Here is a 12,754-nt window from a genome sequence, read left to right as displayed (position 1 = left end):
TGTACCTAAGGCCTAACTTGAACCTCACCTGAGCAAGGAAGAAGTGGTCCTTTGCTTCCCTCCCACAGCAACTACTGTCTGTGCCTTCTTCTACTGGGGACTTTGAATCATTCCATCATCTCGGATTCTAGCTTTTGATATTTTTAGTTTTCTTTTTTTAGTCTGAATTTAATAAACACCAAAAAATGCTTTCCTATACCTAAGTATGGGAGAAAATAATTATTGATGACGGATTTCTTGTGGGGGGGCCCAGAGATCACTTTCTCAGTCCCCACTCCAGAAAGTCAGTTCTCCTGGAGAAACTTCAGCAAATCTCATCTGAGACAAACCAAAGGGAACAAAAGGAATGGAGAGGGGCAGCTAGGTGCCACAGTGGATAAAGCACCAGCCCTGAATTCAGGAGTACCTGAGTTCAAATCTGGCTTCACACACTTGACACTTACTAGCTGTGTGACCCTGGGCAAGTCACTTAACCCTTCATTGCCTTGGAAAAAAAAAAAAAGGAATGGAGAGATTCTTTGGTCTACATCTGGGAAGGAATGGTGGGACTAGACCACACCCAGATAATGGGCTTTTGCCTTTGCCCTTCAGCAAGGGTCTTTGACATTCTTCTCCCTGACATCATCTGTAGAGTTCATTTTAACGTAGACCACCTTCAAGTCATGCCAACCAATGGAATTGAAGGATGCTAATCAATTAGCTTTGATCAATGTATAATGACTCGCCTCTATCAAAAGAGTTATGATAAAAAAGCCCTTGACAGACACCACGAAAGGTCTTATGGGGCATCTTCAGAGCTGAGACCACGCGCTGTCCCTCTGGGAGACAGACTGCATCTTCTGGGGCTTTTCTCCTGCTTGCACTAACCACCATGCTGAAGCTCTCTCCCTGCTTTCTCTTCCACAAGGTCTGAGACCATAAGAAGTTAGGGAGACATGTGGTCAATCCTTTACTGGGATAATATTGATAAATAAATCCCTTGAGACTCCCCAAAGGAAGTAACCGCATTTTATTCCTTCTTGATTCTTTGTACCTGTGCAATGCTGTAACATAGGGAATGAAAATCCTAATATTCCCACTTTACAGGTGAGAAAATGGAGGCCCAAGATCGTGCATGGGGGCCACAAACTCAGATCCTTTGGCTTGCAGATCCAGGACTCTTTCTTTCCACAACATGCCGACCTTCTATGTAAAGTGGTGGTGTGTGTGTGTGTGTGTGTGTGTGTGAGAGAGAGAACCCCCTGCTATTACAGAAGCACACAATTAGCAGAGGTCATCCTGTCCCACCCAAACCCAAAGCGGGATTTCTCCCCCACTCCCACCCCACTAGAACAGTGCAGACACATGGTCACCTAGCCTTGGCTGAAGCCCTTCATTGAGGGGAACCCACCACGTTACAAAGAAGCCCCCATTTTCAGTGATTGTTAGAAGTTTCCCCTCCTATCAAGGCCAAACCTGTCTCTTTGGAACTTCTAGTGTGGAGTTTTTGTCCTCTGGGGACAAAGAACACAAGTCTCTTCTGTCTCCTGTGCAGCAGCCCTTCACCTTTCTGAAGACAGTGATCAGGGGCTGTCTGTACCCCACCACCAGGAGTGCTCCCTTCTCCAGCAAACACCCCTTCTCCCCATAAGTGAAAAGTAAGTACGAGGCCCTCCCCTTTCCTGGCTCCCCTCCCCCGGAAGCTGCCCAGCTAACCACTCCCCTTGCTAGAATGGGGTGCCCAGGACTGACCACCATATCCTCACTATGGTCTGACCAGGACAGAAGACAGTGGGACTCTCGCCTCCCTGAGTTTCCCCCACATGGAATAACATCTTCATTATGTACCTCGGAGGGTTGTTTCAAGGGGAGTTTGTAATTACTGTCAGCAGCATTCCCTCTAAGACCAGCCTCCTAGAAAAGGGCCACACACATTCTCTGGCAAGCCTGAGAGTCCAGCAGCCCCAGACTTAAATAGTAACAATAAATGATAGAAATAATAACAACGGCACTTTCAGGTTTGCAAAGTGCTTTACGTATACTGTCTCATTTGATCCTCACAACAAGGCTGGGAGGGAGGTACTGCTGTTGTCATTCAGTTGTTTTCAGTTGTGTCTGATTCTTCATAACCCTATCTTGGGATTTTCTTGGCAGAGATACTGGAGTGGTTTGCCATTTCCTTCTCCAATTCATTTTACAGATGAGGAAACTGAGGCAAGCAGGGTTAAGTGGCTTGCTCAGGGTTACCCAGCCAGTAAGGGTCTAAGGTCACATTTGAACTCAGGTCTTTCTTGAGTCCCGGCCCAGAGCTCTCCACTGCACCACATAGCTGCCCAGGTGTTCTTATTATCCCTAATTTTACAGACAAGGAAAATGAGACAGATAGGGGTTAAGTGCCTTGCCCAGGGTCACATAACCACTAAGTGTCTGAAACAAGATTCAAACTCAGGGGGTGAGGGGATGGCTAGGTGGCACAGTGGATAAAGCACCAGCCCTGGATTCAGGAGTACCTGAGTTCAAATCTGGCCTCAGACACTTGACACTTACTAGCTGTGTGACCCTGGGCAAGTCACTTAACCCCCATTGCCCCGCAAAAAAAACAAACAAAAAAACAAACTCAGGGGGTGTTGATTCCAAATCCAGGGCTCTACACCAGTCAGATCATGGGTAACTCACAAGCAGGAATTCATTTTAATTTGCTTAACTCTGATGGTGATAAATCTTACTATACTCCATCAAAAAAATTCTGAGGAAAAATTCACAGAAAATCAATGTGCTTCTAGTGGCGACTTGATCTTTTAAAAAGTCCTTTATGAACCACAAATGCTCAATCAAACCCATGGGTAAATAATTCTTATGCTTAAAAAAGAAGAATTCTTAAGGCTAGCATCAGTTCAGTTCTTCAGTTCTTGATCATTTTGGAAGCAGCAAACAAACTCATCCTTTGCTACTTGGTGGTAGTCACCATGGTTACTAATCAAGGAGCCTGGGTGAAGCAGCTCTTTTATATCTTCCATTGGGCCACTGTAATGACTTCTAGCCTGCTGGTGACTTTGTGTTTATTTGCAAAGCTGAGGATTAACTCCTTGTGGTGTTAGACTTACCTTAACCAAACAACCACCACCAAAAAAATCAAAGCAAAGAAAAAAGAAAAGGAATGAAATCTAGACTCATCTGAGCCAGCCCCAGTGAGGAACAGCCTCTCCACCCAGAGCTCACCCACCTGTGAAGCTCCTCTGTTTTGTCTTCAGTTGGACCCATGGTGAGTAGGCAGTAGCGCAGGACCGCGGCCATGACACGGAACTGGTGAGAATCACTCTACGGCAAACACAAGACAAGAAGGAACAAAGACAAGTTTTTATTTGGAAGGTCTGTCCTTTGCTCCTAAATAATACAGAAGTGGCCTCTATGGGACACCTGGTGAAACCAACCATGCCTTCAGGTCTGGTCATGGGCCAGTGGCCAAGGTGACCAACTCCAGCGAGGAAGAAGAGCTAGACAGGGCTGGTACCAGCCCCTCCCACTACAGCTTACAGATAATTCCCAGAGGGCTGGTGGAGGCGGAACCAAGAACCAGCAAGGTGGGAAAAGACAAGAAGACACATATTTGTTAACTGTCCCATGGCTTACAAGTATTTCAGGCAAACACGATAATTCTCTCCAAATACTGAAAGGGCTGCCTTGTAAAAGAGGGAGGGATCAGACGTGCTTTGCTGTGATGCAGAGGGCAGAAGTAGGAGCTGTGTATGGGGGAAGGGTTTGCAAAGAGGAGGATTTAGGGTTGACTAAGGATTAACTTCCTCATAATGAGAGCTAGCCAAAAGGGGAAAGGGCTGCCTTCGGGGTTAGGAGGTTCCTTCTTTCTTCAAGGAAAAGCTCATCCATCCATTCAGCACTTGTTGGGGGTGTTCACACTCACTGAGCTCCCTTCTGCTTGAGATCTGATGACTCAGGATCCCAATGAGATGGGATGATGACTCAAGCCCTTCTGGGAGATGCTTCCACCATCATGCCGCTAACTTCCAACTACTAAGAGCAACTGTGACGAGGGCTAGCCCAAGTCATAGAAATTCACGGAAAATCTCCCAAACTCATCGTGACCAATGTCCTTTACCTGCCTCACTCAACCAAGGCTGATGGTCAAGGCATTTCTTGTCCGCCAGCTTTGGGGAAAGCCAAAGGTTGGGTGAGTGAGCAAGAGCTCAGTCCTTCTTCCTTGGTCTCCCTGATTCCTACAAGATATTAAAGAGCCACCACATGCTCCAAATGCTTGGTTTGGGCCGTCATCATTCTTCATCTGTTAGAATACCACAATTCCTTTATTCCTCTTGATCGAGGTACAGACTTCCACAGTTACTTGGGGCTAAAAGCTTTTAAATGGGGGCCTTATGAGTAGCACCCAGAGCGGATTGAGGATTACAAAGACATTATGATTTAGGGGCAGCTAGGTGGCGCAGTGGATAAAGCACGGGCCCTGGATTCAGGAGGACCTGAGTTCAAATCTGGCCTCAGACACTTAACACTTACTAGCTGTGTGATCCTGGGCAAGTCACTTAACTCTCATTGCCCTGCCCCCCCCCCCAAAAAAAAAGAATATGTGGAAATACTTCTATCTTTTTGTCTAGACCTGCCCAGGACACAGTGAACCCTATGGGGCAGCCTGAAGCATTTGTAACCCCAGTCTAATGCCCTTTTGCTTGATTTCCTTGGACCAACCAGGGAATATATTTCCCCTTATACCAGATGTTCCTTTACTCTTAGAAATTACCAGGAAAAAAAAATGATCTTTCCCTGTCCCTTTGCCTGATTCTGTACACGCAAGCTGCTTGCAAAACAAAGCAATTTGGCTTTCCCCCACTTGGCAAAGTGCATCTGACATCTAATTTTTCCCTTCCCCACCGCCCATTCCCAGTCTGGTCTATTTCCAACATGGTGGAATTGTTCTCACATCACAAGGCGCTGCTCAAGGAGCAACATACAACTTACTTACTCATCAAGCCTTCCCCTTGTTTGAAACAACTCTGGAAACCCCACCTCCCCAACCACTTTGTCAATATGGTGATGATTCCCCAGGAAATCATTCGCCATTCCAGCAGATGATGCATGGACTTGTGCTACCCTTTTGTTAAGCTTTACTGGAAGATGTTTAACAGAGCCCTGGGTCACTGCAGTTTTAAACTGTATGGTAGAGAGCATGCCCAAGCCACTAGGTGTGGTATCTGGTGGCACGTCTCTGGCAATATCAACATCAGATGCCTCATATTTCCAGCCAACTCCTAGACGCCATCTACTAAAGCCTCTACAGGATGCTGGTCAAATGAAAGAATGGATTCAACTTGTTCTGCTTGGCCACATAGGCCAAGACCAGGAGCGATTTTTGAAATATTTAAAAGAGAGAGAGAGAGAGAGAGAGAGAGAGAGAGAGAGAGAGAGAGAGAGAGATGCTTCAGCTTGATAAAGGTCAAGCTTCATAATAATTAGAACTATCTAAGTATGGAATGGGCTGCCTCAAAACACAGTAAGTGGGGGCAGCTAGGTGGCGCAGTGGATAAAGCACCGGCCCTGGATTCAGGAGGACCTGAGTTCAAATCCAGCCACAGACACTTGACACTAGCTGTGTGACCCTGGGCAAGTCACTTAACTCTCACTGCCCTGCAAAAAAACAAAAACAAAAAACAAAAAAACCCACAGTGAGCTCTCCTCCCTGGAGGTCTTAGGTTTATTCAGGCTCAGGTTGAAGTAAATGACCTCTAAGATGCTGTGATTCTGTACACAAAGGGAGATTAAATCTTCGATAATGATAATGACAACAACTCTGATGGTGATGGTGATGTGATGGTGACGTACAGGGTTTAATGTTTATTGAAGATGACACCTCACACTCATTTCCTGGACCACATCCAGAGTTCCGGTATCTCTCAGACCAGATTGGCATGGTGGAGAAAGCACTGAATTAGGGGTCAAGAGTCTCTCTAGGGGGCAGCTAGGTGGCACAGTGGATAAAAGCACTAGCCCTGGATTCAGGAGGACCTGAGTTCAAATCCAGCCTCAGATACTTGACACTTACTACCTGTGTGACCCTGGGCAAGTCACTTAACCCGCATTGCCCGCCCCCCTCCCCATCTTGTCAGCAAATTTTCAAATATCACAAAATGCAAACTTTTTGGATTAAGCAAGATTTCCATTTGGCAGATATTTACATTTTTATCTTCTCCACCCTTTTGTTTTCCATTCCTATGGAAAGCCATCCCTTTGAAAGATCCAAGATCATGTTATTATTGAAATGTGGCTACCCATTCAAAGGCACAAAAAGTTAAATTAGACAAAGCATTGAGATAAAGAGGAATAAAAATGTCCAAATAAAACTTGAGTGGAAATATCTATTTCTTAAATTCCCCCTAACAATATACTTAAGAGTCAGCAGTTCATTCTGTTGTCCTGTGGCCTATACCAATAATATCTCATTTCAAATAAGAATAACAGACAATTAGGAATCAGCCATTCCATATACAAATTAGTACGCATGCTCCTTGTAGTTGGTGAATAAAAGGCTGAGAGCCCCTAAACAGGGAATCATCCCAGAATTTGGGGGACAAATTTAGAAAAAAATGTCATCCTCTGAAGCTAGGGTGAGTCAACATCAGATATGGGGTATTAGCAAGCTGATTGTTTACTCTTAACATCATTGGGGTGGGGATGGTCCCAGAGAATTTTCTAAGTGAAATACATGAAACTTCCCATATCTGTTAGATTTGGTCATTCCTTAAACATCTTCCTTGGACCAAAGTCTTCCCCTCTTGTATCTCACCCAAATCCTGTCCTTAAACCTCTCAGATATTTGTGGTTGGTACTTTGTTCTTTGGAGCTGGTGGTTGGCTTGGAAAGACTGTTTGGTCCCTGTGTTTTGCCTATTTTAATGACCATCTTTAAGGTTTTAAGTTTTGCAAAGCGCTTTCCATAAGGCTGTCTCATTTGATCCTCACAACCACCCTGGGAGGTAGGTGCTATTATTACCCCCATTTTACAGATGAGGAAACTGCATCTGAGAGGCCACATGATTTGTCTGTATGAAGCAGGATTGGGACCAAGGGCTTTCCAAGTCTAGGTCCAGCACTCTATCCCCTGCTGCTGTTTGTTAGGGGATGGAGTGGCAATGCCAGGATGCTGGAAAAGGTAAACAAAATCCAGAGGCAGAACTGAAAGACTGATATAGCCTTGGACTCAGCAGAGGCCTGGGTTCAAACCTTGCCTTCTCATTTTACGAGCTGGGTCACAAGCAGGCTGACCTTTCTTTCTTTCTTTCTTTCTTTCTTTCTAGGGGAATGAAGGTTAAGTGACTTGCCCAGGGTCACACAGCTAGTAAGTATCAAGTGTCTGAGGTCAAATTTGAACTCAGGTCCTCCTGAATCCAGGGCCAGTGCTTTATTCACTGCATCACCTAGCTGTCCCTAGGCTGACCCTTCTGAATCTTGGGTTCCACGTTTTTTGTTTTTTGGTTTTTGCAGGGCAATTAGGGTCAAGTGACTTGCCCAGGGTCACATAGCTAGTAAGTGCGTCAAGTGTCTGAGGCCAGATTTGAACTCAGGTCCTCCTGAATCCAGGGCTGGTGCTTTATCCACTGCACCACCTAGCTGCCCCTTGGGTTTCTCCTGTACACAGCAGGTGTAATGATACTCATAGTACCCACCTCCCAGGGCTGTGCTAAGGATCAAGCAAAAAGCATAGGTGTCCTCCAAATGCCAGCCTAGCCCTGAGGGCAGCTTTCGGGCTCTTCTTGGTGGGCCGTGGCCAGGATCCCCTGGCATTCTGGTCTGCCCCTGGGCACATCCAGAGAGAAAACTGATCCTGCCTCCTGGGGAGCGCTCTCTGCCCTGGCAGTGGCCCCCATTTCAACAGCACTGGACAGTTCACCAAATGCCAACACCTTGGCCTCTCTGGCCTTCAGTTTCTCCAGCAGTTGAATGAGGAGGTAAGACTGCAAAGCCCAGGGCAGTTCTAAGCCTGACCTGCTGCAAGGGTGTTTGTTGGTAGAGGCTGAGAGTGAGCAGGAACTCACGGAATAACCCTGATGGGAATGAAATGAAAGCCGGGCCCCGGGCCCCGCAAACACCCAACATATCTGGCTATCTGCTTTAGGAGATCTGGGCCAGACCTCTGCACCCCACCTCCCTACAGGAGGACAGACTATCTCTCTAAGAGACAGCTGACCTCTCCCGGATTCATTTTCGGGAGCCTGGGAAACATGCCTGAATCCAACCACAGCCCATCGCCAAATTTAGCACAAGAAAGTTCCTAGGAGATGACACCAGGTCCCCAAGCTCTCTCCCAGATCAATTACCCAACCAGTTATTTCTGGGGCACCAATGTGCCCAGGACTGTGTTAGATTATGCTTGGCTGATTACACTGTGAAGATGGAAAGTTTAAGCATGTTGAAAAAAAGAAATTCTATGAGCTACGGGACATAACGCAGATGAGCACCGGAAAGCAACAAAGAAGGGAGAAGTACAGAACACAGACACGGTTCGGAAGGTCTCTGTTTACAGACAGCAGAGCTACCGCGAGAATTTCTCAGCTTTTTCCACGGATGAAGTGGTAAAGGCTCCTCCTAACGAGGGTAGTTTTAACTTGTTCAAAGGGCAGCCACCTCCTGCTGTAACACAGCCCCGGGAGGTCAGACATTCCACGGGGAATAAGAGAGGCCCTGTCTGCTGAGGGGAAAGGGTTGCTTGGAGATTTCCAGGAGTCTCCGTGGACTGACGAAGAAACAAAATAACAGCTTCCCCAGTCACACTCGCCATTCAGACAAGAAGCTGCAGGCGAACGGCCAAGTAAGGGGATGTGCCCTGAGGCAGCTCCAGCGGCTGTGAAGGCAGAGCAGGGACCCCAAAATGTTGGCCAATGGAGCTCCAAGGGCACTCCTGATGAGACTGGCATCAGTCATGATCGGGGCGGTGCCATTTCTCAGAAAGGTCAAAGAAATAGACGGCAAGACATAGAGTTCCAAGCCTGGAGACCATCGGGATGATCAGCTTGACAAGGAAGATGGTGGAGCCAAGATGCCGAGAACAAACTTAGAAACACCAAATCCACCACCTGCAGGCCAATCGTAAACATTAACTACAGTCCTCAGCGTGGATTAGTTAAAATGAAAATGGAAGAAATTACTAAATTCTGAAGGAGGGAAAGCTGAAGAGCCTCGATTCACTGAAATTCTTTCTTCAATGTAATTTCTAAAACTTATACCTAAAAATGAAGGAGATGACCCCCTCCCCCAAAGAAGTCTTAAATGATTTTGAAAAAAGGAAAGGGATACTTAGAATGGAATTCCCAAAAGCTCCTTTAGAGTTTGACAGCATGAATCTAACTAAAAGATAAATTATACTAATTTATACTAAATTATACTAAAAGAGTAATTTTTAAAAAGTATCTCTACTGGGACAGCTAGGTGGCGCAGTGGATAGAGCACCGGCCCTGGAGTCAGGAGTACCTGAGTTCAAATCCGGCCTCAGACACTTAACACTTACTAGCTGCGTGACCCTGGGCAAGTCACTTAACCCCAATCGCCTCACTTAAAAAAAAAAAAAGTATCTCTACTCCTGATGAAAGTTTACCACATTTAGGCACCCTCGCAAATATCAAACTGTACTTTGGCCATGTCCCTGGCAGGCTACTACCACTAGACATATCTACCTTTTCCTCTTCCTCCAACCAGAACCCAGTGTTCTAGTTCCTATCCAGGGGCCTTGAACTCCTAACTGGTGAGAGTTCACTACATCTAGGTATCTTCAGACCCACCACAATACATTCTGGCCATCTCCAGATGTGTCAGACCACAATGCACAAAACCACACCCCACTTCCCATTTAAAATAAACCACCAACACAATAATGTCAAGAACAATTAATATAAAAGGCTGCACGTTTCAGAAGATAGTTTAAAGCCATGGTGGCTCAGACCAGTCTTCCCCTATTAGAATCTCTCCTAAATAGAACTGAGTATGGCTCCCTAATGGAAGGAGTTGAGCCAAAACATTTTTTATAGAGATGACATCAAACTATGTGGTTCTAGGGAAAACAGATTAAACAGCTCTTTTATCTACTGATATCTCCCTTTAATGATATCAAAATATCATTTGCACTTGGTAAGTGTAAAAATTCTGAATTCATGCCAAGGAAAGATAAGAGAATGAAGGCTTGAACCTGGAGGTCACAGGTGATACCTGTGAATACCTTGGGTCTCTTTCAAGCAGAACACATAAAGAATAAAGCTATCGGGGCAGCTAGGTGGCGCAGTGGATAGAGCACCGGCCCTGGATTCAGGAGTACCTGAGTTCAAATCTGGCCTCAGACACTTAACACTTACTAGCTGTGTGACCCTGGGCAAGTCACTTAACCCCAATTGCCTCACTAAAAAAAAAAAAAAGAAAAGAAAAAAGAATAAAGCTATCAAGAAGACAAATGTCTGAACATGTTAAGAGACTTGCTGGCAACCTGAAATCAAAGATGAATGAGATGAACACATTTAAAGAATGGATTTGTCACATGTAAATGAAAGAGGTTACAGCTTATGAAGAGAATGAGTTTCAAGATTGGAATTAAAAGGCCGGTGGGAGGGGGCAGCTAGGTGGCGCAGTGGATAAAGCACTGGCCCTGGATTCAGGAGTACCTGAGTTCAAATCCAGCCTCAGACACTTGACACTTACTAGCTGTGTGACCTTGGGCAAGTCACTTAACCCCCATTGTCCCACCAAAAAAAAACCAAAAAAAAAAAAAACCAAAAAAAAAAAAACATAAAAGGCCGGTGGGTGACATCTGCACAAACTCAACCAATACACTATGTTGATAGAGAAACACTGAACAAATGGCTGAATCAGGCAGGTTTGCTTGTGAAAACAGAGAGGGTTATGACAGAAGTTTAGAACCAGGTCACTGCTGTTACACCCTACAGAAGGATACCTCAAGGAGTCCTGACTCCATGATTGGTTTAAAAAAATTGTTCTGAATTCAACCCACAACTACACATACATAGCAGAAGAAAAAAAGAGCATTGCGTAGGAAATCACAAGCTTGATCAATGTAAATCATGCAAGGAAATGAAGACAGTACCACACATCACTGCAGACTGTGAAAAACCTACGACCTACTCAGTACTTAAGAAGAATTAGCCTGGTAGCTAGACTTATACATCAGGAGCTCATTATATTTCATGGACTGCCTGACAGATGAAAAACCCCCCATTCTACAAACCCAGACCACAAGATAACAGCCAGAGATACCAACAAAACAATAAACTGTACCGGGACCGAACACCATCAACACAGACCTAACTCTTGTCCACAATCAGTCGGACATAACATTGATTCATAAAAATTTAGGAACCGTGTTTTTGAACAGGTGACACCATCCTAATATCCATAACCCCCAAGGCTTATGGAACAAGAAGTTATTAAGACAGAGAGACCTGGCAAAAGAGATCAAAACCACGTGGGCTCCGCCTCAGGTCTGTCTCGATCCCATCATCCTGCTGGCCACTGGAGTTGTACAGATGACGGTTTCAGCGAGCCACAGAAGATGAGCCTTGATCCAAACAAGAGTCCAGTCTTCCGAACGAAGCCCTTCCTGACCCCTGAGGCCAGCGCCCTCCCTCTCAAATGACTGGGTTTATTTAACCACCTCCTATCTATTGGTATTTAATCACTTTATATTTATGCTGCTTTTATGTATATAAATAAGTGCTTGTTGTCTCCTCCATTAAAACGAAAGCTTCTTGGGAATAGGGACCATTTTGCTCTTAGCTCTTCTCTCCTTAGTGCTTGCTGGGCATACATGCATGACAAACATTTGCCTTTGTATCAGCTCGAGAAGCCGTGTGGAGTGCTAGGCAGAGCTGGCTTCCAAACCAGGAAGACGTGGGCTCAAGAACCACCTTAGCTCCATCATGGCCGTGTGGCCCTGGACAAGTCATTTAACCTCTCAGCGCTCTAGGCACGGCTCAAATACTGTTTCAGAGAAGGCCAGGACACACTGAGAGAGAGAGTTTCTAAGCTCATGAAATCCCAGGGCCCGTTCAACCCCGACAGCTCTACCAGGGTCTCATTCTGCTCTTGGTCCTGGGCCAGACGGACCCTCGGATGTCTCCAGGATACACCTGCATGGCTTCTGGCAAACCACTAGGGCCTTCCTGTTTTGCATGCCGGAGGGAGCCAGGCAACTGCAAGGAGAGCTAATGACAACAACGGCAGCAACAAAAATCCCCAAACAAATGATGCAGAAGGAAAATAACTGTGACGAGGACACTGAAGACGTCAAATCCTTCCCAATATCTGTTTTCAAAGAGTAAAGAGAATGGCCTCCCAGGCCATCCTTTCCAGCCAAGGCTGAGTGTGCCATGGCCACCCCTAACAGCTACTGGAATGTATCTTTGAATACAGGCTGCCAGGGCAGGGTGGCTAGGAGGTGCAGTGGATAGAGCACTGGTGCTGGAGTCAGCAGGGCCTGGCTTCAAACCTGGCCCCTTGCGAGCTGGGTGACCCTGGACAAGTCACTTAACCCTGGTGGCCTCAGCAAAAACAAAACAAAACAAAAACCCAGCTGCCAAATGCAAACCAATTAGCGCTGCAAAATCCAGATATTTACATACTCCGAGACATCCCTGAGCTGAGCCGATCCTTTCAAATGTAGCCTGTTGGGAGAAACGGACCTTTAATCATGGGCAAGGATGATACAGAGTAACACGTGAGCAAAATTCCTCAATTCCATATGAGGAGAGCTGATA

At 45.8% G+C, this 12,754-nt stretch overlaps 1 protein-coding gene across 4 annotated transcripts in view; it reads right to left on the bottom strand.

Annotated features, from left to right (window-relative positions):
• The window catches only part of RIC8B (RIC8 guanine nucleotide exchange factor B), a 100,463-nt gene that overhangs the window by 38,379 nt on the left and 49,330 nt on the right, over nt 1-12,754 (bottom strand). For all 4 annotated transcript variants that reach the window (XM_043965746.1, XM_043965745.1, XM_043965747.1 and 1 more), the window contains exon 4: nt 3,203-3,297. In XM_043965746.1, the coding sequence (XP_043821681.1) occupies nt 3,203-3,297 (95 nt within the window). The remainder of the gene's footprint in view (nt 1-3,202; nt 3,298-12,754) is intronic.

The sequence above is a fragment of the Dromiciops gliroides genome, chromosome 5 (assembly GCF_019393635.1).
Source record: "Dromiciops gliroides isolate mDroGli1 chromosome 5, mDroGli1.pri, whole genome shotgun sequence".
Classification (NCBI taxonomy): domain Eukaryota; kingdom Metazoa; phylum Chordata; class Mammalia; order Microbiotheria; family Microbiotheriidae; genus Dromiciops; species Dromiciops gliroides.
Note: the sequence above shows the minus strand (reverse complement) of the source record. Positions and strands in the feature narration are given on the sequence as shown.